This window comes from Ambystoma mexicanum, chromosome 6p (genome assembly GCF_040938575.1).
Source record: "Ambystoma mexicanum isolate Mex_15411 chromosome 6p, UKY_AmexF1_1, whole genome shotgun sequence".
NCBI lineage: Eukaryota > Metazoa > Chordata > Amphibia > Caudata > Ambystomatidae > Ambystoma > Ambystoma mexicanum.
The window spans coordinates 1,365,858,804-1,365,886,321 of NC_090935.1; the positions used below are offsets into that span (position 1 = coordinate 1,365,858,804).

The following is a 27,518-nucleotide window of genomic DNA, read 5'->3' on the forward strand; positions in this document are numbered from 1 at the left end:
ACTGTGAGCTGTAGGGTTATAACATAGAGATTCACAGTGACAAGTATCCAAATAAACACTTACACCCAAGGTTTCTTGATTAAACAATTATTTATTAATTTAAAAGTCAGTTGAATAAGTCTTCTTTAGAAGGGAGCAATATATATGTAACACAAAAATATACTTCAAAAACACACTCTGTTTGGGATGGCACTCAAACTTCCTACACCGTGAGGTGACTTAAATAACTGGGACACTGTGGACATTGATATATCGCTAGTACATTTAGAGCAATGCTGAGTTTATGTCAAAGGGCAAAGATGAGGGAATTAAACTATGGTTAACAAAATATTCTTAAGCAGGTAAGTACTTTTGAACACCGCGATTCAAAGTAAATTAACCCTTTCCCAGCTACACAAGTTATACAATGTGTGACATTTGTTGAGGGATAGTTAAAGCACAAAGTCAGAGTTTAGAAAGGTCTTTCATGGAGCCAGGACAGCCAATGTCAATTGAGCAAAAGTCTCGGTGAGCTGAAGCACTTCTTGAACATAAGTAAAAAGTATTGCACAATGTTTTAGAAATCTTTGTAGGAAATTAAATCACTTTGGGGCCACAAGCTGGGAGGCTTGTGAGGGGCAAAGCTGCAAGCAACTGTGCCAAAGCAACAAGACAAGTCTCAAATGAGAGCTAGCAAGGCTACACAACAAGAGGCAGGTACACCTTAGTTTTACAGTACATTAGGTCTGAAGAAATTGGTTCCAGCTGGCTTCTGTTCCAGTTGTAGGTCTGCAGATTCTGTTGTTCCTGGGCCTCAGTCGTGGGGACAAGAGGGAGGACGTCTGGGCACTCCTGCACTACAAATTGAAGGTCGGCGGCAGCAATGGGCAAACTTCAGATCAGCAGCACTTCACAGTTTTAGCTTCTCGCAAATAGCACCACCACGGTTCTAGGATATCGTATGGACTTCCTCGCAACTGGGGTGCAGCACTCTGTTGAGGAGGCTCAGGCTTGGTCAGTCCTGCTTCATGGGAGTCCGGAGAATCTTCCTGTAGCTGGTGTTCCTCTCCCTGGCAATCGGTTCCTGCAGCAGCAATGTAAGTACAGCCAGATCCGAGAGGATGCCCAGACGAGTTCGCTTTGGGTTTGATTGGTTCCAACAACCCAAGGGGAGAAGTCGTCTGTTGCAGGGCTTCTCTAGTTGAGGCGAATTCGGAGCTTCAGCAATGCAGCAGGGCTTCACAGGGCAAACCAACGGTCCAGGAGTTGCAGCAAGCATCTCTTCCAAGTTCTTCTTTGTATTCCTTCGTCCAATGGTCGACTCTGCCTTCTAAGCAAAAGACGTTGCCTTTTATGTAGGTTTCTCCCATTCATTCGCAGCTTAGCTGTCAATTGTACAGCAGGGAGGCTGTGCTCCAAGGACAGCCAGCCAGCCATTCACCTTTGGGTGCATTCCTGTAACCAAGGGGATTAAGCACAGGGAGTTTCGGGCACTTCCCTCGCTTCCTGCCCTGCCAGACATGCTGGAGCCAGAGGTGGGCTTTACCAGTGAATCCCGTCAAAGACAAAACAAACAAATGGACCAAACCTGGTTTGGTGCTCAGAGGAAATCTCAAGAAGGACCTTTCCAACAGGAATTGGCGAAAAAGGATCAGGACCATTTTGACAAAATGGGCACCCATGGGTGCTTTAATGCAGCTGCAATGGCAGCCCGCGGTAGAAACAAACAATGGTAGGAAAAAGTAAACCACTGTCACCAGCCATTAATTGTTGAAAGGGTAACATAAAAATGTTACATGAGAAACTAGACAAAGGGGGATACCAAGTAACCCCTCCAGCGCCCTATTGTAAGATAGTGTGTGCTGGGTCTAGAAAGTTACAAAATGTAAGTAAAGTCAATTTCACTTCACTGCTCTTGGAAACCAAGAGAAGGTATTTAAACCTTTGGGAAATCTGAGACACTTCCATGTGCCACTGCACTGAAGGTGCTGTGTGTCACAATGTAAAGATGATGCCTATGGAGTTTGTCAGACTCCAAAGGCAAAAGAAACACAGAGTTCAAATTAATGAAAAATAGGTTAGAAATTAAAATTCCTAAAGTCCAGCAAAAGAGCTGGGGTCTCTAAGGTAGAAGGGAATTAGCACATTTCTGAGAATTCTCCCTAACAGGCGGAAAGGAGACAGTACGTCAGATGCTGTAGTTGGGACTCGACATAGAAGACTGTGTGGGGAGGGCCATGCCCACTAGCACGGTGGTCAGGTGCTGTCTTGGTTTTCAGCCGACGTCCAGACCAGGCTGTTGGATATTCCATTCGACGGACATAACCTTTTTGGAGCTAAGGCTGATGACGCCTTTCAGAAGTTCCAGTTGTCCAATGCGACCCCGAAGTCTTTGGGGCTAGCGGTGCAACAGTCTTCCGCACAGCCATTGTCTCTGGGCAGGGGTTTTCGTCCCTTTCCTGCCTTTGCCATGAGGGGCCTGGAGAGGGCAAGGCAGGCACTTCCCGTGAGGTTGAGGAAAGGGTGATCCAGTGAGGGGGCATTGTAGCGGCCATTGTCGAGGCCGCACCCCAGGGCGCTAAACCTCAGTGTCAGGCTTTGGCATTCTTCATCAGTGGTGGATGGGGGCTTTCCTTGTTCAGCCCGTAATGGTCTAAGACCACGTTCATTTCTTGACCTTTACAAGTCATCCGGCAGGGATATTGCCCCTGGCCAAACCTTTGTCTCCGGACCCCATTCTACTGGAGGAGGTCCGTCAGCTTCTGTCGAAAAGCGTGATTGAGCTAGTTCCATGCTCAGAATGAGGGAAGGTTGTACTAACCTATTTTTTTGTGGAGGAGGATGACAGGGGCTTGTTGCCCCATCCTGGAACTGTAGCTGCTGAACTTGTTCCTTCACAAAGACAAGTTCAAGTTAGTTACTCCAGCCCAGATTATATAAGCCCTCAATCTGTGGGACTGGTTGGTTTCCCTAGACCTTCAGGATGCCTACTTCTGTGTGCCAATTCATCGACAGCACAGGAAGTGTGAGGTTTGTAGTGGGTCAACACCATTACCAGTTCAAGGTCCTGCCATTCATTCTTTCTTCAGCTCTCAGGGTTTTCACCAAGGGGCTAGAAGCGGTGGCGGCTCGCCTCAGGAGTGAGGGCATTCATGTCTATCCCTACCTAGATGACTGTGTTGGAGCACCTGCTCCGAACAAGCACTCTATTGAACAGCCCAGGACTTTCCTTGAACTTCGAAAGATTTCGCCGACCAGGCCCTCCGATTTATCGGTGCGATCTTGGACACTTGCCTGGGCAGAGGCTTTCCGCCTGAGGATCGAGTGGCAAACATTTTTCGGATTGGTCAATGTACTTCAATTTCTGGGACAAATCCTGGCCTCAGCCTCCCTGCGCCTTCTGGTCCTCATGGCCTTCTGCATCCTTGTGGTGCCAGAGGCGAGGTTGCACATGAGATTGCTTCAGTGAATTCCGTTGCCAATGGTCAGTTTTGGGGCCACACGCTTGACCATTTGCAGGTATCTGACCAGCTGGTTCAGGTTCTTGTGTGGTGGGCCGTTTGAGAAAACGTGCTGACCGGTGCATTGTTTTGCCAACCTTAAACCCAGGTGATGATGCCCACGGACACCAATCTGACTGGTTGGGGTGCTCAACTGTCAGACCTAATGGTGCGTGGACTGTGGTCTCCTGCTGATTCTCAGGAACACATCAACTTTCTGGAGATGAGGGCGATCAGGCTGGCCTTGGTCATTCTCCTCTCCTCTGTGAAAAGCAAGACTGTTGATCCTGACGGACAACACAGTGATCATGGATTATCTTAAATCAAGGTGGTGTTGGGGTCTTGCCTCTGTGCAGAGAAGCAATGTGAATGTGGTTCTAGACTTTGGAGAATGGTGTCTCTCTGATGGCGGATCTTCCGGCCAGATGAGAAAACATCACATCAGATGCCTTGAGCAGTCAGACTTTGGCCGCCCACGAGTGGGAACTCTGTCAGGAAGTTCTGGAGGAGATGGTCTCCTTTTGGGGAACTCCTCAAGTGGACCTCTTTGTTTCAAGTGTCAACAGGAAGTATGAGTTATTCTGCTCCAGGGAATTTCCTCATCAGTAAGCTCACGAGGATGCGCTGATGGTCAAGTGGACTTTCAAGCTGATGGTTGTGTAACCATTTTCCTCCTTGCCAGTTTGTGGTTCTGGTGTGGGATTTGAATTTAGTTTTAAAGTTTCTTATTAGCGCTGTGTTTGAGCCCTTTAATTCCTGTTCTTATAGATTACTCACCCTTAAGGTGACGTTTCTGGTTGCAATCACTTCCGTGAGATGGGTGACTGAGCTATACGCAGTGACTGTTTTACCTCCCAAAGAGAAGGTGGCGTTGAGAGTGAGACCCTCCTTTCTGCTGAAGGTTGTCTCACATTTCCATTTCTCAGAAGATCCATCTTCAAGTTTTTTTTCCTCCATCCCACCCTTCCACAGCGGAGGAATAATTCCATCGGCTGGACCCGGCATGGGTCCTTTAGCTCTGCGTCTCTTGTACTAGAGAGACTAGGAAAGATGACCAGCTCTTTGTTGGTGAAGCTGGTACTCGTGATGGTAGGGCCGTGACCAAACGAACCCTGTCTAGGTGGATCATTTTCTACATCTCAGAATGAGGGTCTCAGAGCTCATTCTACCAGGTGAGTGGCTGACACCTGTGCCCTGCAGGGGGGGGAGTCCCAGTCCTGGATATTTGCCAGGCAGCAACGTGGGCGTCCTTAGACACTGCTTGCATTCATTTGTGGGCCACGATGCCCGTGTTGGTAGAGCAGTCCTCCAGAGTTTTCTGGTTTAGGTTGTGTGTTGCTTCCTCCCTCCTCCAGGTTTATGGACTACTTTGGGAGTCTATCATAGATGCGGAAACCGTGGGAGGAAAAATCCATTAGAAGAACAAATGAGTTACCTCTCGATAATGTTCTTTCTGATGGATATTTCTCCAACAGATTCCTCATCACCCTCTTTTCCTGCCCCTATTTGCCAGAAGCTAGTAATCTACTTGTTCTATGGTTCCTGAAGTTCAGAGTGCTAGGGGAAAAAGGGTGAAACTGAGGTCATGGGGCACAGCGCCACAATATATATACAGACCCCGACATCATGTCTGGCACGGGGCAAATGGAGGCGTCAGACGGAGCTGACACTGAGTCGTGCTGTGCCTCCTGGTGGTAGAAAGAGTTTCCAGAGAAGAGCTGAACTGGGATAGGCATATCATAAATAAGGAATCTATGGCAGCAACATCCATCAGAAAGAACATTACAGAGAGTTAAGTAATTTGTTAATCTAAAAACCATGTGTTCATACATGGATTGTTTTACACTGTACATATGTGGTAACCTTCTTTTTTTAACAGGATATTAAGTATGAGAAAAACTCCTCATGTGCCCTATGTTTTCTTCAGAGTGATGATATGTTACCCTGTCTCTCATGGTGAGTATGTCAGTCCACGAGTGCCATCTTCTGAGCAGTGTTTATCTAAAAAAAAAAGGGTTTGAACTAGAAGCTTGCTTCCTCACCCTCCCAAGAATAGCATCTGGCTATTTACTATTGCTTGCCTAGAAGGACCTGTTCATTAAAACGTGTTCACTCCTGCATAGTCTAACGATATGACTGGAGGGAGCTTCTTAGATTCTGAGGGAAGCTGTTGGATCTGATATAGTGTTCTCTTTCCTGCACCTTGGAAGGGAGGGGGATCTTTGTTGTTCCAACTTTGGCCTTGGGAGGAGGGACGTATGAAAAACCCATGGGATCCCTCTTGGATTACCGTCCACTTAGTAGTTTGGCTGTTTGAGCAAATCCTTCTTCTGATGTTTTTCAGTTGGACTTAACCTTCTTAGGGGGTCCTGGTCTATGTCTACACTCTGGATCCTTTTCTACCTCTGGGAAAGTTTGGAAATATGCAAAATTCTCTTAATGGCACAATTTGAGGGAAGTGGGAATGCTCTACTTTCTGGATTTAACACAGACTGCTTCCCAGTACCGTTATTGTGTGGGCCTGGTCAACAGGGTGTTGGGTGCAGGCTCTGCCAGTCCCGCCTCAATCCTTGTGACTCTGCCTTTATTGATAGACAACGAGAGGGCTCCCACATTCATTGATGCAGAGCCCCACCAAGGCATGTTCCGAAAAAGAGAGTAGCTGCTGTATTATGAAACGCTTGTGAAAACCTCAGCTGCAGTGCCTGTTTGCAAGGAATGGCAACGTGCTTGCAAGCGAGAGAAGAGAGATGCCACTATGGCATCAGCATCAACACAGCCTATCTGCCCTACCAATCCTCTATTGTGTGACACAATGGTTCTGCTTGCCTCACTACCCCCAGTCCAGCTCTAGAATGACAATTGGTGTGGCACTCTGAAGTGCTTATCATCCCCACTCGCCCCTTTACATTTGTAATGGGCTCCTAAAGAAAGTATGGTTCTTTCCCTCTCCTCTACTGTGGGTCCGTTAGTTTACATTTTGCAACATGAAACATACTCTACAATGTAGGGATGAACCTGAATCTTAAAATAAATATTTAAAGACAACTGGTCATTGTCAGAATGCCCAACTAAAACAATGAGTACATATGATGCACTCATTTGTATACCTTTTTTCACAAAAGATCACCCATGTTCATGGTGAGCATGTTGCTGATGCCACAAATTACCCTGATAGTCCAGGTGGGCGGATAACTGAATATTTAATGAAATACATTAAAATAAGCTCAGCAGAAATTAAGTAAATTGGCATTTTTATGCCTGTTCAATTATCAATATAGATGTGCTCAAATGCCCTGTAAAATATGAATGCTTTTAACATTGTTTACAAGATGGAATAGAATGTGAAGACTGGGTGGAAATGCAGAAATGTACTTTCCTGATTCTCTGTATGGGCTGTCATGTTGAACTGAATGCAAATTAGTGTTATCATAAATGAACACACTTGAACCAGCAAAGGCGGGACTATTGTGTGAGGAAAGGTGGTACACAATTGTTGAAGTGCTGGACAAAATGTAAATGTATTGCCAAGAAACGTCTCATTCGAGTTTCATTGGAGCTGATCACATATTGACAGGTGTCTTTTTCTAGTGCCTAATTGTGCCAGAGCTTCATTTGTCGAACTAGACGCTGTGCCCTTAAGACAACGGGCCTCGTTACGAGTTCAGTGGTGCAGTAAAAAAGTGGCAGTAGTTCTGTTACTGACATTTTTTTGGCAGCATCAAAATTGCTGCTGTTTTTACTCCACCACCGATTTCCGATTTTGGAGGTAATGTGGAGATTTCATCTCTAGCAAAATGCTGTAGGTAAAACCTCCAAAATTCTGCGGACTTACTATGGTCGAATAACGGCTCAAGGTATATCTGTCAAAATCCCCATGAGTCCTATGGACTCCAAAAATGGGGATTTACATCGCCTTGTCACCACTCGTCATCCCGTGGTAAGTGCAAGGGATCAAGTGGCGGTAACGATATCCGATTTTGGTGGTAATTCGGCTGAATTACTGCCAAACTCGTAATGAGCCACATTTTTTTTTCACAGCTGTTTCCTTTGCTAGCTCATGTTAGCATTCCATTTCCTTGCCTGTTTTTCTGTGACACCTGTCCAACTCAGAGCTCCCTTCTCTCTGCAGCTTTCTCCAGAAGAAGGCTATGTGTCTGCTAAGGAGGACTCCATTTTCTACACCGCCCAATCATTTGAGGAGGAGGAGCATGCTGAAAGGGCTCTTTTTCATGCTGAACTTGCTTTGGTCAGTCACTGTACTTCACTAAATTCTTTCAAACAAGCTTCCATTTCTTGAGTTTGTTTTACCTTTCAATGTTATTAACCTGCAACCTCAAATTTCTCTTTTCCATATCATTATTTTGTGTGGTTATGTTGTATAAGTCTAAGACTTCTTTGCAATGAAGTCTTCTGAGGAAATCACACATACCTTGATGTGGACAATGGTCAGTCATATGCATATTTTGCTTATGCATGATTGACATCATGTGATCATGCTTTGAGTATCTTGGTATGGGAGGGTTTTTTGAGATTGCATTTGCATCCCAAAAATGTGTGGCATCAAAACGCAAATGACAGGTAAGTGCTTCAAGACCATGTACTTTCTAGTCCTGTCATAACATTTGCAGTCTACCTCCTTTAACCATTCCCTTTTATCATATACTATTACATAGAAGGCTAAACCGTGGTAAGTCTAATGGGTGTCTCTGGTAAAAATATCAAGTCTCTTTACTGGAAGGCACAAACATTTCAGTTTGTTTGTTTTAAATAACTTTGTATCTGTTATTTATATTTGGAGGGTCATATATGTAATTAATGTGGAGTGGTCTTATATACCCAGACTGTCACACCTTGGCAGTCACGGCTGGTGATGCACTGCTGGCGGCTGCCGGTGTGCTTGGAAGACCAGGCGCAAGGTACAAACCATAAGTGCAGAGCATTAGTGACTCCATCACGTGTCAAGATGCATGGCCAATCCGGCACCAGGGAAGGTGTGCTCTCCGCCAATGTGGAAGTAAAACATCTGCATTCTGGTAGCCTCGCCCTCTTCAATTATTCCAGTAGCGTGTTCTCTCCAGCTTTGTTGACCCAGTGTTTGACTTCTTGCCTCCTGATTACCTGGACTGCCTTGGGATCACGTTCTGCTGGCCACGTGTGGATGCTGTATTGGACTTTGGTTTTGTTCTTCCTTGCTGGCACATGGTGATATTGTGCACTGGGATGCATCAATATTTTGTGGATCAATTTAGCTGGTACTGACCTGGCCTATACTTCTTTGGATTACCCCATTTGATGTCTGCTCTGGCCTCTGTGTTTTGGATTGTCTTCCATCCTCATTCAGGTCAGGTCCCTGGTTTGGGTCTGTTTTGACCCGTTGGTAACACCTGGTGAACGGACTACATCAGGCAGTCTTCTGATCTATGGACTTGGGCAGTCCTGGTGGAGAATGTGTTCACATAGGTTTCCCGTTTTCCTGATTGTCAATGTGAGCTGTAGGGTTATTACACAGAGATTCACAGTGACAAGTATCCAAATAAACACGTACATTCAAGGTTTCTTGATTAAACAATTCTTTATTAATTTAACAGTCAGTTCTATAAGCCTTCTTTAGAAAGGGGCAAAATATGTAACAATAATATACTTCACAAATGCACGCTCTGTTTCAATAAATCAGTAGATACCCATTGGGGATGGCACACAGATAATTCCTACACCCTGAGGTGACTTAAATAACTAGGACACTCTGGACATTGATATATCACTGACACATTTAGAGCAATACTGAGGTTTAGGGTAATAAGGAAAAGATGAGGGAATAAAACAATGGTTAACAAATATTCTTAAGCAGGTAAGTACTTATTGAACCCTCCAATGCAACGTAAATTTAACATTCTCCTGGAAGAAAGGTAGAAGAGTCTTTCAGGTAGCCAGGACTGCCAATGTTAGTTGAGCAAAAATATATGTGAGCTGAAACACGCCTTGCAGATAGGTAAAAGGTCATGCACAATGTTTTAGAAGTCTGTGTATAAAATGAAATCACTGTAGGGCCACAAGCTGGGAGGCTTGTGAGGGGCAAAGCTGCACGCAACTCTGCAAAGGCAACCAAGACAAGTCTCAACTGAGAACTAGCGAGGCTACACAACAAGACGTAAGTCCCCTTAGTTTTACAGTACCTTTGGTTAGAAGAAATTGGTTCCAGCTGGCTTCTGTTCCTGTGTAGGTCTGCAGATCCTGTTATTCCTGGGCCTCAGTCGTGAGGACAAAATGGAGGACATCTGGGGACTCCTACACTATGAATGGAAGATCGGCGGCAGCAATGGGCAAACTTCCGATCAGGGGCACTTTGCGGTTTCAGCTCCTTGCGGCTCTCGCAAGCAGCACCACTGCGGTTCTCAGATACCTTTATGGACTTTCCTCGCATCTGGGGTCCAGCACTGTTGAGGTGGCTCAGGCTTGGTCAGTCCTGCTTCAATTGAGTCCGCAGGATCTTCCTGGAGCTCGGGTTCGACTTAAAAATGATGCGCTCGATTCTGGTGTTCCTCTCCCTGGCATTTGGTTCCTGCAGCAGCAATGGAAGTACAGCCAGCTCTGAGAGGATGTCCAGACGAGTTTGCATTTGGGGTTGATTGGTCCCACCAGCCCAAGGGGAGAAGTCCTCAGTTGCAGGGCTTCTCTATTCGAGGTGAATTTGGTGCTTCAGCGATGTTCTTATTCGGATTCCTGTGTCCAGTGGTTGACTCTGTCTTCCAAGCAAAAAGCTTTGCCTTTTATGCAGGTTTCTCCCATTCATTTGCAGCCTAGCTGTCAATCACACAGCAGGGTGGCAGCTCTCCAAGGACAGCCAGCCAATCACCTTTGGGTGCATTCCTGTAACTAAGGGGATTAAGCACAGGGAGTTTCGGCACCTCCCTCACTTCCTGTCCCTGCCAGACACGCTGGAGCCAAAGGCGGGCTTCACCAGTGAATCCTGCGAAAGATAAAACAAACAAAGGGACCAAACCTGGTTTGGTGCGCAGAGTACATCTCAAGAAGGACCTATCCAACAAGAAATGTCGAAAAAAGAAGACCGGGGCCATTTTGACCAAATGGGCACCCATGGGTGCTTTACTGCAGCTGCAATTGCAGCCCGCGGTAGAAACACACAATGGTAGGAAAAAGTAAACCACTGCCACAAGCCATTAATTGTAGAAAGGGTAACATAAAAAATATCACATGAGAAACTAGACAAAGGGGATACTAAGTAAACCCTCCAGCACCCTATTTTAAGATGGTGTCTGCTGGGTCTAGAAAGTTACAAAATATAAGTAAAGTCAATTTCACTTCACTGCTCTTGGAAACGGTAGTTTAACCAAGAGAAGGTATTTAAATCTTTGGGAAATCTAAGAGACTACTCTGTGCCACTGCACTGAAGGTGCTGTGTGTCACAATGTAAAGATGGTGCCTATGGAGTTTGTCAGACTTCAAAGTCAAAAGAAACACAGAGTCCAAATTACAGAAAAATACATGGGAGAGTGGGAAAATGTCTCACTCTCTCTAGGTTAGAAATGAAAAGTCCAGCAAAAAAGAGCTGGGGGTCTCTAAGGTAGAGGGAATTAGCACATTTCTGAGAATGCTCCCTAACAGGAGTACCATGTCTCATCCGATGATGTTGTATCATTCATCTGAGGGTCACCTCCCCCAAGTGGTCCTGCCTCATATAACCAACCCTGGGGTCAGGATCAGGTAGCGGCTTTCGTCCCCTGACCACATGGGGAGAGGCTACAACTGGGAAAAGTGATGTCATCAGATTCATCTCACGAGCGAGGTCCAAGAAGGAAGGACTGCTCTGGCTGCTACTGTGTGAAACCTTGGGGCATCCAGAGCACCAGGGAAGCATCCATGACAGAGGACGCACTTCCAGGGACAAGCAGATGTCAGGAGAGCCGCTGCAGACTGGGACGGACCCTCATACTCTATCAGAGCCTCAAGAGATGCAACAGCTGCTTGGGAAATGCAAGTACCTACCAGAGGAAAGCAAACAGGTGGTACGCGGGTTACCCGAGTGGTGCTGGAGGTCTAGGGGAACAAGGGGGTGGAGGCAGAAGCTGGATTAAGACGGTCTGGGACTCTGGAAACAAAGTGAGAGTCTGGCACATGCACCCATATGATAAACTGGAACAAAGCCAATCAGAATATTGCGAGTCCCTTGGACCTGCACACCCAAAGAGATAGTCCACGCTGGGATTTCTGCTTGGCAGGAGAGTAAACCATGCAGCTCTCAATGTTACAAGTCTGCGACTCTCACCGAAAGAGGGACACTCCATGAGAGGACAAAGGCTTGGCAGTAGAGTGTATCAAGCCGGTTTGAATATTGCAAGTCTGGGACCCGCACCGAAATAAGAAGTTCATGTAAAGGATAACTGCTTGGTAAGAGTGTGAACCAAGCAGTTATAAATGCGAGTCTGGGACTCGTGCCCAAAAGAGAGACAGCCCATGAGAGGACAATTGCTTGGCAGGAAATTAAACCAAGCCATTTTTAATACTGCGAGTCTTGGACCCGCACCCAAAATAAGTGAAGAATGCATAGGAAAGCAAATCATATGCTTGGCAAAAGGGGTGTGTCAGGTTGGTGGGATAAATAGGAGTAGCATAAGGAGCATATTCTTGTGAGGTGCCTACTGACATTTGTATAAGCGGCCCCAAAAGGAGAGAAACACTATAAGAAGGAATCTAGGGAAAAGGACTGTGATCCTAACCTTGGAGTCCTACATTGGTTAATATTTCTTGATTGTCATCAGTTTTGATTAGCCAAGAAACTGCTATCTTTTCTGTTGGTTGGATCTACAAAGAACACTTTACTTTAGGGGGAGATCATCCTTGCACAGCAGGTTTAAGCTATTAGTGGTGGGGAGAGAAGTATGGTTTTTGAGACACGACAGCAACAGACTTTATAATTTGGACATTCTGACAATTTCCTTACTTTTCTTAGAGGCAGGGAATCCCCTCTTGGTTTTAGGGACAGAGGCATTTTTCCAACCCGTTTTCGTATAATGCAAATTTCTGCCCAAAAACATACCACCATTGTGTCAGAGCCTCACTTCTGCACCCTCGCAATACATTTTCCCATTTCTTTGACTCTCCGGCGTACTGCGTTTTTAAATGAAGCACATATGCAATGCACGCTTGAGACACAGGGACACATTGTTGCCTGCCCACAGCCTTCTGAACATCGATGGTATGTTACGAGAAACTGCAATTGATGCCCATTGTTTGGAAGCAAGAACAAACATTGCTGAGACACTCCCCTGCACTGACAGGGTTGTTTCACTGTTGAAAGCTCTACGTGCATGAAGGGCTTTTTTACCCTCCTAATAAGAAGACCCATGGAGCTAGATAGAACATTTATAAGCTTTGCCCACCCTCCCAAGAACAAGCCAGGTAGATGTGCACTCCTTAGCTCTACCCAATCAGAACCCTTCCCCATCTAGAGAACATATTTGAAGACCATCACCAGTGAACGCACCCAAGTTGGGGAGTGTCTATTCACTATAAAAACCAGCCAGGTCAGAGTGGCAAGATCTGATGAGCAGGAAAGAACAGGAAGGTTTTGTTGAACCTTGCAATCCAGGGCAGCCTTTAGAGGTGGAAGGAGGTGCGAGACAGTGCCACCCCACTGATGGACAGGGAGTCTGCATAATGGGGTACCCAGGAGGGGCATACCCATGGCATCGGGACCTTCAAACAGGGAGGTAGTTAGGTATCAGGGTCCCCAAACTCTTGTCCCTAGAGTCCTTGGAGAATGGACCGCTGACAGGAAAGCTTCACCTTTTATCTCAGCCTGTTAAAAGTGACTGCAGATTTTGCAAGCTCAGGACATCTTGGACCCGACGGTTCTTGCTGCAGAATCTGCGGAAATGGGTTTGGGACCACCACAGACCAGCATGCAGTGGACAAACACAAGGGTGTTCAACTGGAAATGATAGTGAAGAAAGCAAGGCGGCAAATCAAGATTTTTGTAAGAGACCTTTTCTTTATACCCAATTCTTTGATAAATAAACAATTATTCTCATTTGTTTTGTGAATACATGTTACTTTTTTAACAACTGCATCCTTGTGTCAGCGTCTTTGAAGCTCATTTTCAATAGAGCTGTTACGTGAATGGAAAGCATAAAAGCCTTGAGTTTGGCTTTAATGCCTTCCTTTCACGCCACAACTCATTTTCAAGCATTTGTATGGCAGAAGGAAGGGGTGGAATGCAGCTGGTGTTTCCGCCACTCCCTTCCTCTCCACCATACAAATGCTTCATTTTCATGCCGACACAGATGCCTGAGATCCCTATGAGGTCTGTCTACTTTATTCACCAGCTTAAAGCATGTAGACCGAATAGGGATCCAATGTAAACGCTTAAACTAATGAAAGCCTGTCAGGACGGTTTCCTCTCAATTGTGCATGGTAAGAAGTGTTCCCAGTTGCAATTAAACCATCCCCAACCTGCAAGCATGCCAGGGAGAGTTTCATTTAATTTGTGAGTGCCGCTTGCCATGCAAGCACAGCAAGCAGCGCTCACAAACAACAAAAGTAAACGCTGCCTGGCATGCCAAGAAGCGTATAGTCATTTTGCACTATAGAGCGCAAATGTGAAGGGGAAAAGGCGGCGTACACGCTTTTACGCCGTCTTTTGCCATTTACATTTGCACTCCAAAATGCAATGGATGAAAACCTGGCAGTGGAGAGATGCTTACATTACAGTGCAAACGTAATGTCTCCCCGCCGTCAAATTACATTTTTTTAAATAGACAACAAGCCCCTTGTGTTTACCACTCACGCTGCCTTGATTAAATCCTTTCTCTGAGACAAATTATCCAAGATTCAAATGGAATTTTTTACTTTGCACTCTCTGACTCTACCATTTGTGGTTCCCCCTAGGCTTAGCATTCTCACATATGCAACTCTTCAAGGAGGTAGACAAGGACTTGGTTTTGGAGACTGAAGTCAAAATTTCAACCCAACAAGATGAAGGAGGCACCCTGACAGTGCCTACAGTGGTCAGCCTTCCCGATGGAAGCTTTGAGTGCCTCAGGTCCCACTGCAGCACCAGACCAAGACAAAGAGGTTCACTGGGGGCAAAGACTAGAGGCAGAAGGAGAAACCCAGATACTTTGTGTTGGAGCCCAGAGACTTTGTGCTGGAACCCAGAGAATATATTGTTAAACTCAAAGTAGAAGGCATCCTTTACACCCGTCCACTACCCTGACAAAGAAAATAAAACACTTTGAAACATGTTTGTGGTATTGTGACACATGTAGCATTTGTTACAGCTTGTAATCCTAGTACACGTCTACCACTATGACACCTCGGACCACAGTGTCCAACAAAAACTGTGGAGGGCTCAGAACCCCAGCCTGCAAGAGGCTTTTGTGGAGATAGGGCTGCAAATGTGTCAAGGTAGAGAAGGCAGTGGTGAGAACCAATCCGAGGTTTATTGTGCATGCCAATACCAATGAGGAAATGACTTCTAGCTGACTGAGGCACAAGAAGTATTATACTTATGCAAACGGGTAACAGGAACCACGCCAAACTCCCTAACAAAAGAGAAGAGCAACTAGCGACTGACACAGGTACAAGGAGGCAAAGGAAAGTGTCTTTCCCAAATATGGCCATTGTGGCGGGGAAAGACGTGGAATTGAAGAGCACAAGTGCCTCACACTTAAGTATGCATGCTTTAAGTGTGGCATCCTGAGAGGCCCTGTGTGTCCAGGGCCGGTGACCTAAGATCTGAACTGTATGTGAGCAGTGTGTGTAAGATGATGATTTCATATTAACTGCTCTGGGAATAAAAGGAAGCTGGGACTATATGGGGATGTATATAGTGGAAACAAATGTACTACATTTCGTCTGCCATGGATGTCCTTCTTTAACACATGCAACATTTGACATGTTTCTTGACTAGTGGCCTGAGCACTTATCTCCCTGGTCAGGATTGGTTTGCATGTCTTTGGGTAGCTACATTGCTTTTGTGCTTTTTGTCCCCTTTTCCTGTGCCAATATCATATCAATATGATCATCCCCTTTTCAGGTTTTAGGTTGTTTTGGCATCATTATTAAGTTGCAAGTCAAATCCTGCAAATCCTTAACAATACCTCACTCAAACACTGGAGGGCCGCGGTCAGAGAGAATATGCAATCATCCTAAGGACGCATTCAACGCTTTAAAGTCTTCATGTCTTGCCACATATGCCCTCAGCTGCTCGCCAACTCCAGCGGCAGTTCAAAGATTTTTATTTTCAATTCAGAAAAGGGCCTAATGGCTGTCCCTCTCTTTCCAACAGGGTGGCAGTCCCACCCTAACACAGACGTCCCTTAATCCTGGAATGGTATTAGAGAATGGTAACCCCTACTATCCACAGGCAGTCTTCCTTTTGGTGATGGCCTAAAGGCAAAAGCCTTGATTTGACTTGCAGTATTTATTGTGCTTCAGGCAGAATTAACTGCATCTAGGTGCAGATGTTTTTTGCAATACATGAACCAACGACCAGTATTAAAAGAGAAGGAGAATTCACAAAACGAATGGATGCATCACCTAAAAAGGTGGGGTTTTAAAGCTCTCTGAAAGGTAATTTTTGAGCTCACACTTTGTAGGGATAAAGGTAGTGAGTTCCATAGTCGAGGGCAGTAGATGGAGAATCATCTGTCTTCTCTATGTTCACAATCGGATGGTGGAATCATCAGTAAATAATGGTCAGCTGAACGAAGTAACCAATTTGACTGATAAAGTACAATCTCTATCTAGGCACAGGATTTTGAAATCAATTCTCTGCCTAACAGGTAGCCAGTGAAGTAAGGTCCATAATGCTGACACTGTTTTGAGTACCTTGGATGTCAATCTAACTGCAGCAATCTGGCCTTTTGGATATTTCTCTGCCACTCACCCTTCTCTCCTACTCTCCTCTCTCAACTTCGCGTTCCCTCTTCTTATCCAAAATCCAACTTGGAAGCAAGCCCAAGTCCACCAGTGGTAAGGATCTGCACCAGTCAAACATCCAGCAGTGGTCCAATCGGGGATCACTGTTGGTTTCACTTGTGTACCACACCCAGACTTTCAAGCACCATAGATGTGGAATGGGACCAGACAGTACCACGCCCTTCCTGAGCATTCGTGTAGAGCAGAGTTTTTTCAAAAGGCTTTTCCAGCACTTTTTATGAACCTCAAGCAATACTGAGGGTTTCAAATTGTACTGAACCAGTTACTCCTAAGTAAAGAAACATTAATGATTAAGACTGCCACACATAGCAAATGGGACCCAAAGGGTATGCATGCCCCCAGAGCTGGCATCAGGCAAATCTGTTTCCACACCTGGTCAAGCCAAGCTTCTAAAAACGTACTCATTTGTGTGGGGCTTCATTCAATGAAAATGGAATTGAACGAATAATACCCCAAACATCTAACAGCTGAGACTATCACTTTTAGTTTTCTGGTATCCTGCTGATAATTCAGACAGGATACCGGCAAAGTCACCTACCAGTACCAGGATATTTCAAGCAGTTGAAACACCAGTAAATCCTCATTAGTCCCATAGGGGATTGCCGGAATTTCGTGCACCAGTAATTCCGGTGCAGGAAATACCAGAATTCTGTTGCCAGTGGGAGCCTGGTTGACCTCCAGCAAAGAGCTGGAGGTTAATCGGGGAACTCACACTGGCAAACATTTAGTTTCCGGGTGCGGTAAAGGTGCCAGTGCCAGATCTATCATCCCTTTTACCAGCATTTTACCCACACTGGGAAACTTGTAATGAGGGCCTATATCTCTTCAAAGCTGTTGTCAGCTATTGGGTTCACAAAGGTAGGGAACATTGCTGTTTATCTCATGCATGCCTTCTGATCTATCCCAGTTTGCAAGGCACAACAGCTGCAACATTGTATATGCATAGGCCAGGAAATCTGACCTTTCAATGCTTAATGAGTGAGCCATCTGCATTTTCAATGTGTTGCACACCTGACCCTGGTAAATGCATAGTGAACTTTTACAAATAGGGGAGTCTCCCAGTTGCTAAGAAATGTTTTAAATCTAAGAAAATCCAGCATTTGCAATGTTTGAGAATGAAAATATACAACTGCATTATTATTTCCTGCCATTTTTTCAAAGAACCTTTTGATTTGTTCTAAGGCATGACTCATTATTTTTCAAAATGATATTGATTTAACTGAATGGTCGATTATTTTGCATGTTTAAATGTCAACAGCTAAACTTTTAGAAATTTGATGTTGCTGAACCACATCACTTAAATGTGTTAACTACCCAGTAATTTACTCATTGCAAATTATGTGTTAAGACGTGATTGAGCTGTCAGGATTTACGTGTTTGGAAAGAATCCTTTTGTGCTGTGTCGCAGGAGATAATTGGACATTTTGTCGGTTTTGAACAAAGGCAAATCTTAAAGAAAGGAAGCTGTCTGAAAAGCTTGGATTTTCTGCTTCGTTGTGTAAGCAACGTCTTTCTTGCTTATCTATAATCAGCATTGCTATGGAATTTACCATATGCAAATGTGCAGTGGTGTGTTACCTCACTTCAAGCCTTCTTTGTAATGGACCACTAAACATGTATCTGACCATAACATTTCAATCCCAGCGTCCCATCATCAATGCATGTTTGTAAAAACCAAAGGGAAGACCAGATTCGGGAATAGGGATTTTATTCCCTGTATGCTTTCTGCTAAGTTTATAAGGGGAGGTATTTTGACCCACAAAGTTAAGAGGATGATTGTATGGATGCTGAAGTTTTTGCTATTTCTGCATACTTTCTAGCAGTCTGTTTTTTCTCCTGCTCCATCCTTTCTCTTGCTTGGCACCCGTCCCCCCACCCCACTCTGCTTTCCTTTTGTTTCTGCTGCCATTCCATTGACACAGATCAACAGACTAGAACATCTTTGTGTTGGGTAAGAATTGATGCAGTCACACTGTGTGAGACTACACAACATTTATCTGCTTGGTATTTGGTAACCCACCTTTTGGTATAGGTCTGTACTAAACAAGTAGGTAGTGTGACTGAGCAGCCAGGCCTATCTCAAGGAGGGGTAAATGTGAGCTGTAGAGCTGTACAAATGAAATCTGTAAATACAAGTAGCCAAATAACATTTGAACTCAAGGTTTCAGTTATACATAGTTATTTATTTAAATAACATCATTTTTTAAGTAAGGGTTCTTTTAAAAAGGAAATTTGTTATACCATTAAAATATATGTTAAAATTACTTTTCAGAATTAGAACAAGTTAGTGGGTAATCTTTGGATATGCTTCTTAGACAATTCCTACACCCTGAGGTGACTTCAATCCCAAGGACAGTAATGGAATGCAAATATCTCACTAGTTATACTTTGCAGATTCTGAGGTTGCAGAAAGGAAAGGTTAGGGAAGGAAAAAGGTTAAACAGGTTCTCAGTAAATGTGAGGGCAACTAAATCTTCTAATGTAATTAGTCAAGCATTTCCCAGCAGTAACAGTATACAACAAGCTACCACTCATGAGGGATACACAATATCAAGGTCAATGGACTAGAAGTGTCTTCACTGAGCCAGGTCAGCCAAAGTCAATTGGGACACAATCTATGGAACTGAGGAACTTCTCAGATAAAAGTCTTGCACAAAGTTTGTAGAAAAATCATTTGTAGGGCCACAAGCTTTTAAGAGGTCCTGTGAAAGGAGAGTTGGAATCCACTCTAAAAGGTAAGCCACTGCAATTCCTAACTGAAAAGCAGAGCTAAAAGGAAAAGAGGTAAGTGCCCTACACCTAAACAGTACCTCTGGTTTGAAGATGAGTGGTCCAGCGGGATTCTGTCTTGCTACAGCGGTGCAGACCCTCATTCCTGAACCACAGTCATGGGGACAAGAGGGAGGATGTCTGGAAGGCTCCTGTGTCAGTACTTGGGAGGTTGTCGGCAGCTACAGGCTCTTTTAGGCTCAGCGGCTCTTCATGGTTTCATCGCTTAGCAAAGAGCACTGTTGGGGATCGTGGATACCGGTTGGGCTTCCTTCACTCCTTGGATCCTGTACTCTGATGAGGGGACTCTGGATCTGGTCGTCCTGCTTCTGGAGGGTCCTTCGGAGATTCCTGGAGCTTCTAGCCAGATTCGTTAACGCTTCAGATGTTTCACTCAACTATGGATACTCGACCCCTGGCATTCGGTTCTCACAGCAACGAAGAGGCACCGCCAGTCAGGGAAGGTGGTCCAGTGGAGTTCTTCTCTGGGTTAGTTGGTCCAACTAACCCAAGAGGAGAGGTTGTTCCGTCCGGAGCTTCTCTGTCGAGGCAAAAAAGGAGGTCAGCACAGCAGCTGGGCTTCACTGGGCAATTGAATGGTCCAGGAGGATGCACGGTTTTGTTCACGGTTTCTTCGTTTGGTGTTTCTCCCAGTGGTCGACTCTGCCTGTAGTCCCAAACACTTGCATTTTAAGCAGGTTTCTTCCATTCATGCACAGCCTAGGCTGTTAATCACACAGATGGGTGGCTGCCCTGAAAGGACAGCCAGCCAGCCAATCAGGACTAGTTTCATTCATGCATTCCTAGAGACAAAGGACAGGGCAGTTTTGGGACCCTCCTTCACATCCTGTCCTTCCAGACACGCTGGTGCCAAAGGGCAGGTTTCAGGGCTGAAGCCCGCCAAAGGCAAGACAAACAAAGGGCTTGAATCTATCTCAATGCACAGAGTAAAACCCAAGAAAGACCTTGCAAAGAGAAAATGGCGAAACACTAAGACGGGGGCCATTTTGATGAAATGGTCACCCATGGGTGCTGTCCTGCAGCTGAGGGTTCAGCCTGCGCTAGGAAAGCACAAAGGTAGAAAAAGTTATCTACTACCATCAGTCATTTAAAGTATGGAGGGTAACATAACATTGTTACATGAGAATGTAGGATAAGGGGCTACTAAGTAACCTCTAAACACTCCACATAAGATGGCACAACGAAGAAGAAAGACTGACAAAACTTTGTTTGTCTTACATTGTTGAAAATGCAGTGAATGGCGAAAGTAAACCCTGAGAACATTATTTCTGTTGATGGTTCAAAAGGTGTCATCCTTGCACTGGTCTCTTATTGGTGTTAGAATGTGATCAACTCTGGTCACCCTTACAAGATCTGTAGACATTGCTGTGTCTCTACCATCAGCTGTCACAAGAGGTAGAATGTTGCTTCAAGTGGTAGGCTTAGCGGCCCAGTCCTTCAAGCCTTAATTTCCACATAGAGCTTCTCAAAGGCCTTATCACCTCGCCTTCCTGGTGCCATGATCTGTAGCCATCTCAGCTCCTTCGTAACCATTTTCTGAACCTGGTCTCCATCGATCCCAAGCCATATGCTTGATCAGCCTCCCACCGAAGGCTCAACCCCTTCAGATTGGGGTGTTGCTTTCCCCTAACCCCTGACCTGGGCGATGCTATCCCTCAGTCATTTCCGTTACCACTGAATTCCCTAGCCTCAGATCTTTCTTCCTGCTTCTCCTGCCTGCTCCCTCTACCACCACCTTTTGATCTTCTGCTTCCACCACCTTAAATTCTCCTCCTTTCAACACATGTTGCTGTCTTTCTGACACCACCAGCACCTTACCTGAAGTTCGCCTGCTGCGACTTCCTGTTGTTCCCCTACTTCCACCAGTGGTGTTCCCCTCCTGCTACTATCTTCATCTTACCTCATGCCACCACCTGTTGTTCTCCCATTTCCCCCCTCTTGCTTCAAGTCTCTTCCAAGCGCTTGTATCTTCCTCCAACCTGCTTGTGCCAGCTCTCCATTATATCACCAACTCACTCTGAACTATACTCTCACCTTACTCCGAACACCTTAACCCTGCTCCCTCCCTTAGGGTTCGGCTTTGATTTTTCCAGCTGGGCATTAGTTTGAACTGAGGTAGTGGACTGGTTTCACTTTAATGAACTTTTTATTGTGGATGTATGCCTTTACTTTGCCTGCATTCGCTTAGCCATACACTTTTACCTCGCCATACCTTTATTTCTCCTGTCTTTCCCTTTTAAGCATTCCTTTTGTCATTACAGGGGGAGAAGCACTGTACTCCCCTTCTTTTCTATCCCATATTCTTCCCCATGGCCCCCTCTTGACCCCATCGCTAACCTTAAGCAAATCTTAACCACATCCATTGCCTCTTTCACAATGTGAAGATGCAGATGATGAAGTAAAGGCATGATAAATGTCTGGCAAAGTAAGTGTAGACAGTGTTTTTGGGGTGAAGCAAATGGAGGATACCCTTTTTTGCTGGTATTAAAAAGTTTTTCTGACTGCTGCTCTAAGAACTGTCTGGCATCTTGGAGTTCAGAATTGTGTGTTCTCACACAGGCACACAATTGTCTGATTCTGGATGTGAAGCTGTTTCTAGTTTGCTCTCCTGAGTTAGTGTTGCTGTACTGCAGGCTTTTCAGACATGCAATCATTTAACTCACTTTTCTTTGCCCATGTTGGAGATGTGTGGTCATTTGGTGAAGCATAGAAAGAATTCTTGAGAGTTTCTGCATTGTTTCTGGCTGTTAAAAGGGTCAACAAGCCTTGAGTGACATATGTGGCGGTCTCTTCCCTGATGGAGGGGACTAAGTGGGGGTGACCAGGGGTTCCTCCCCATTTCTTCCCCAGACCCATCGACCACTGGCTTAGGGAGGCACCTGGCCCCCTGAATCATCTCATGGGAAGCCTACAGAGCAAGGCTCGGGATTTCTTCACAGTGCATGTCAGGACACACACTGACTGAAAGGGTGGGAAGGCCATACTCACCTACTCTCAGGAAGGAGAATGTCAAGGATCTGGTTTGTAAGGTGATTGACAGTTCGTAGAGGTGGACAAGGGCCTAGGAGATGGAAAAGATGATAAAGTAGAAAAGCTCAGTACATTTTTGAGAGGAGCAATGGTGCAGAGAGGGAGTCTCATGAGGAGAATGGAGCATTGATCCAGCTTGATAAAGACCATGCTAGCAGTGAGGGTTTTGGTAGAGCAAAAGATGAGTCAGGGAAAGGTTGCACTGATCTTCTGGTGGATATGTCGGGCAACCATAGCAGTAGAGGCAATCACATACTGAAATTTAACATCACTGTCAAAGAGAACCTATAGATTGCAATCATTGAAGGTGGGGTGCCATCAGTGTCAAATTATATAGGATAGGAAACCAGAGTATGGCAGTGGCAGCCATGAGAAAGATATATTCAGTTGCAAGAGTTGTAGACGTTACGGTAGTGGTGACATAGTCGGGCAGATAGAAGTGTGGTTAAGTATTGAATCTTGTCAGCTTTGGAACCCAGATTAGAGATGGGTCACTGAGTCGTTCGTCTAAGTGATGAAGCTGAAGACCACAGTTAGGACAACTATGGAAAAGTGAGGCAGTAGAGAAATGGATCACTAGTTAGCTAGGTTTTTGGGGTCAGTGGTGGATTTCTTCAAAATGTATACCAGTGAGGCCACTTTGAAGAGGTCTGTGATGATAACTGAGGTTAGATGGGGAAAGGTTAGAGAGAAGAAGGGGTAGGAGTTCTTTGGTTGTAATGTGAAGGGGTCAGCAAGTGCACATGAGGGGTTGGTAACCTGGAGAATAGGTGCCAGCTTAAGCCATCAGATAAGAGTGAGGAGATTAAAAAGTGGAAGTGAAGGTAGAGGCAGACATTGACTGGAGGATAAGGAACAAGACTTATGAGGGCCATGCATGATAGGGAAGGTCAGTGTAATAGTTGTAGTTGGCTGAGTCTAGGGCAGTAGTGAGAGGAAATAGTTTTTCTTTGTCTGAAATAATAAGACACAGTGAGTTGGTTTTGTGCCAGCAAGTCATGTTGAAATGCATGTTTGTTCTCATCCTCAGGTGTTAGATGGCTGAGGAGATCCATGGTTGAGAGAGCGAAGGAGAAGGCTGTGTAACTGTGCTTAATGGGGGCTGCTGCTGCCTAACGGAGCTCCAGAAATGGCAATTCAATTAAGTTGCCAAGAGGTGGAGAAAGGGTTTGATTACATCTCCTAACTTGCTCTAGGTAGGGGACCATAGAGTCAGGTTTTAATGTATCAAAGTCATTTTAGAAGGGCATAGGGAGAGTGGGGGTAGAGCCAAGACAGTGCAATGTAGAAGATACTGGTCAGCTTGTGATAGGTCAACTGATTGGGCAGAACAACTGAATTTGTAAAAGAGGAAAATCGGTTTGAGTGAGTTGCCCTTGTTGTGGGTCAGCAAGATCTCTAGAGTGTGACCAGAGAAGGGTCTGAGAGGGTGCAGACCAGTTGGGGTTAGTGGGCCTTGCTTATGTTGTGGCAGTTGAAACACCCCATGAGCATGACTGGGACTCAGGGGGTGACTTTAAGGAGGTCAGGATCATGTAAAAAGAGTTTGAGCACATCCTGGGGGCTGGTACATGAGGAAAATAGTAAGGGAGTTTAGTGCGATAGGTTCAACAGTGATGTGTTGAAAAGAAGAGGGTAGAAAGACATTGGGACAGTGGGGAAGATGGGCTGCTTTTTAAATCCTCACCACATCATGATTGCCTTTTTCACATACATGAAGGTAGTGAGAAAAGGTGGCAGATTTAGCGCACAAAGCTGTAAGAGTAGCAGTATTATGTTACGGGATCCATGTTCAGTGACAGGCCTGCTATGAAATTGGGGTCTGGGGAGTCCAAGTGGTCACCAAGATAGGAGGCTATGTACCAAAGATTGATAATCCCAGAGTGTTAGGGAGAATTCTCAGAAATGTGCTAATTCCCTCTACATTAGACCAACTTTGCTGGATTTTGAGGACTTCTTTTTTTTAACCTGGAAAGAATGAGACCCTTTTTCCCACACTCTCATGTATTTTAATGTGATTTTTGTACACTGTGTTTCTTTTGGTTGTGGAGTCTGACAAACTCCATAGGCATCATCTTTTACATTGTGTCACAGAGCACCTTTAGTGCAGTAACACAGGGAAGTCTCTTAAGATTTCCCAAGGTTTAACTACCTTCTCTGGGATGAACTACTGTTTCCCAGAGCAATAAAGTGAAATTGACTTTATTTACATTTGTAACTTTCTAGACCCAGCACACACTATCTTACAATAGGGTCTGGAGGGGTTACTTTGTATCCTCTTTGTCTAGCTTCTCATGTAACATTTTTATGTTGCCCTTTCCTCGCTGAATGGCTGGTGGCAGTGGTTTTGCTTTTACTACCGTGGTGTGCATTTTCCGCGGGCTGCGGTCGCAGCTGACGTAAAGCACCCAAGGGTGCCATTTTCACAAAAATGGCCCGGTCTTCTTTTTTCGCCATTTCTTTGTGGAAAGGTACTTCTTGAGATTTACTCTGCGCGCCAAATCAGGTTTGTTGCCTTTGTTTGTTTTGACTTTGGCAGGATTCACGAGTGAAGCCCGCCTCTGGCTCCAGGGTGTCTGGGGCAGGCAGGAAGTGAGGGAGGTGCCCAAAACTCCCTGTGCCTAGTCTCCTAGGAGCCCCAATGCACTCTGTGATGATTGGCTGGCTGACTGTCCAGCAAGGACAGCCACCCTGCTGGGTTAGTGACAGCTAGGCTGGAATGAAAGGGAGAGAACTGTATAAAAGGCGAGTCTTTTGGCTTGGAAGGCGGAGTCGACCACTGGACGAAGAAACCGAAGAAGAACTTGATGAGGACGCCTGCTGCAACTCCTGGACTGTTGGTTTGCCTGATGAGCCCTGCTGCAGTGCCGAAATGCCAAGTTCGCATCAACCGAGAAGCCCGTGCAAGGACGACTTCTCCCCTTGAGTAGGTGGGACCAATCAACTCCAAAGTAAGCCACCTGAACATCCATCTCAGAGCTGTTTGAATTTCCACAGAGTATCTGCTGGAAACCGTAGAGCCAGGGAGAGGAACTCCAGTTTGTGTGCAGTGCTTTTAAGTTGGCCAAGAGCTCCAGGAAGATCCTCCGGACTCCCAGGAAGCAGGACTGACCGAGCCTGAACCCCCTCAACAGAGTGCGGGACCCCAGAAGCAAGGAAAGTCCATTGAGACAGCCAAGAACCGCAGTGTTGCTATTTGCAGTAGACACGAGGATCTGAAACACTGAACAGCCACTGAAAGTGAAGTTTGCCGGTTGCAAGTTTTGACCGTCCCAGTGCCATGCAGGAGGAGTCCCCCGATGTCCTGCCTCTTGTCCCCACGATTGAGGCCTAGGAGCCTAGGAACAGAGAGATCTGCAGAGCTGCACAGGAACAGGAGTAATCTGCTGCTTCTTTTCTTCACTTTAAAGGTACTGAACAAAGTCCATGAGAACTTACCTCTTGCTGTAGAGTTGCTTGCATCTTCTACTACTCACAAGTCTCAACAGCTTGTGGCCCTACATTGATTCATCTTTTTCTCCAAAGACTTAGAATTGCTTCAGCTTATCTAGATTCTTGTCTAATGACTTTGGCTTAGCCTGATTTAACTGAATGACTCTTATAGTGGGATCTGAAAGTATTTGCCTGCTTAAGAAATAGTTGTAACTTGTTTGCTCTAATTCTTTGCCCCTTTACTTGCTCTTAACTAATTCTGAATGCCAACAGTAATACATGTCAACAGCACCCTAGCAATTGAAGTCACATGAGGGTGTAGGCCTCTGCTGTATGCCATTCCAAATGGGTATTTACTGATTCTGAACTACGAGATTGTCTAATTTTGAGGTATATTTGTGTGGTGTTTAACAGTGCTCCTTTCTGCAGAAGGCTTACATTAACTGACTGGTAAATAAATTAATAATTGTTTTATCAAGAAACCCTGTGTGTGTTTGCTTGGATACTTGTCACTGTGAACCTCTGTGTAACTCCCCTACAGCTCACATTGACCCCTCTTGAGATAAGCCTGGCTACTCGTCCACACTACCAACCTGTGTAGTACAGACTTATACCAAAGGTTGGATTGCTACTGCCAGGTCATGGTTGTTGTAATGCACTCTATGGGTACTGCATACAATCTTGCCTAACACAGAGTACTAGAATGAGTTCAGTGGGGCAGCAGTAGAAGTGCGATGGAAGAGGATGTGCCCCTTGAGGGAGATGAGAGGAAATCAAGAATTGAGCCAAAGGAATTTCGTAGAGGGGAGGTGGATTGTCACTTTTCCAAGCAGATAGTGGGGGGCAGATCTTTGTTCGGGTGGGGCAGCCTCCCGGCCTCTCTCAAACTTGAACAGGGCCACCTCAGGTTCCGGAAGCAACTCAAGGCCATCTTCTCTTCCGCTTTCTCTCTTCCTCCCCCTGGTGATGACTCGTCTGCTGGTCACCTGGCCACTCTCTGAACTTGGGCCCAGGTCCCTGAATGTCCAGTTGCACCTCACACTGCCTCTTGGCTCCCCCAGCACTTGTGGACTGTATCTGTAACCCTACAGTCCATTTGAAGGGATTGTGTCCTTCGACATATTCCACATCTATGACAGTTGTATCCCACAGCTGCGCACTTTGGAAAGCTTTTCAGCAGAGGGCGCCCTGCATCAATGGCGTCGAGCCTATGTCCCTCGAGGGCCTCCGTTGAGGGTCGACACCGCCGGAAGTTATATATAGGATGCACGGCGCCTGTTGCCTCAGTTCAGTTTTTCCTGACAGCGAACGTGTTAGCTTTGTTAAACTCGGCACGTCTCGTGGATTCTTAGAATCTCTTATGATCTCTATTGCTTCGACCCCTCCGACTCCAAGGTCGACTGCTCCAAATGCCAGTCTCTTACAGCCAAGGCCTTGCGTGAAAGGAAGGGGAAGCTTGTGCGGGTAAGCCTTCAAAAAAAGTCCCGTAAAACCGGATCGAAGTCTAGGTTTTCCACCTACGACTCGAGGGACGACTCTCCGCGTTAGGAGGAAGCTCGAGGTTGTGGTCCCAGAGTGGTTCCCGCCATTCCTCGTCTTCGCGGCACTCTCGGAAGCGCTGACACCGGGCACCTTCCCCGTCCTTTTTGGAGGATGGTGCCGTGCGTATGGTCGCCTGTCCCACGAATTCCTTGATGCCGGAGGAGTGGGCGGCATTTAAAGAACAAATGATGGTGATTTTCCAGTCGCAAGGCACGGTTCCTGTCACGCCTAATCACGATGCCGCCAGAGAATGCTCTCGATCTGCGCCTCGCACGCCTTCGG

At 45.6% G+C, this 27,518-nt stretch overlaps 1 protein-coding gene across 17 annotated transcripts in view; it reads left to right on the plus strand.

Moving 5' to 3' along the window:
- The window catches only part of MPDZ (multiple PDZ domain crumbs cell polarity complex component), a 1,735,289-nt gene that overhangs the window by 721,928 nt on the left and 985,843 nt on the right, over positions 1 to 27,518 (plus strand). For 16 of the 17 annotated variants that reach the window (XM_069626067.1, XM_069626068.1, XM_069626072.1 and 13 more), the window contains exon 19: positions 7,612 to 7,728. The exons of the other annotated variant lie outside the window; for it this stretch is intronic. In XM_069626067.1, coding sequence (XP_069482168.1) covers positions 7,612 to 7,728 — 117 coding nt within the window. The remainder of the gene's footprint in view (positions 1 to 7,611; positions 7,729 to 27,518) is intronic. 17 annotated transcript variants of the gene reach the window in all.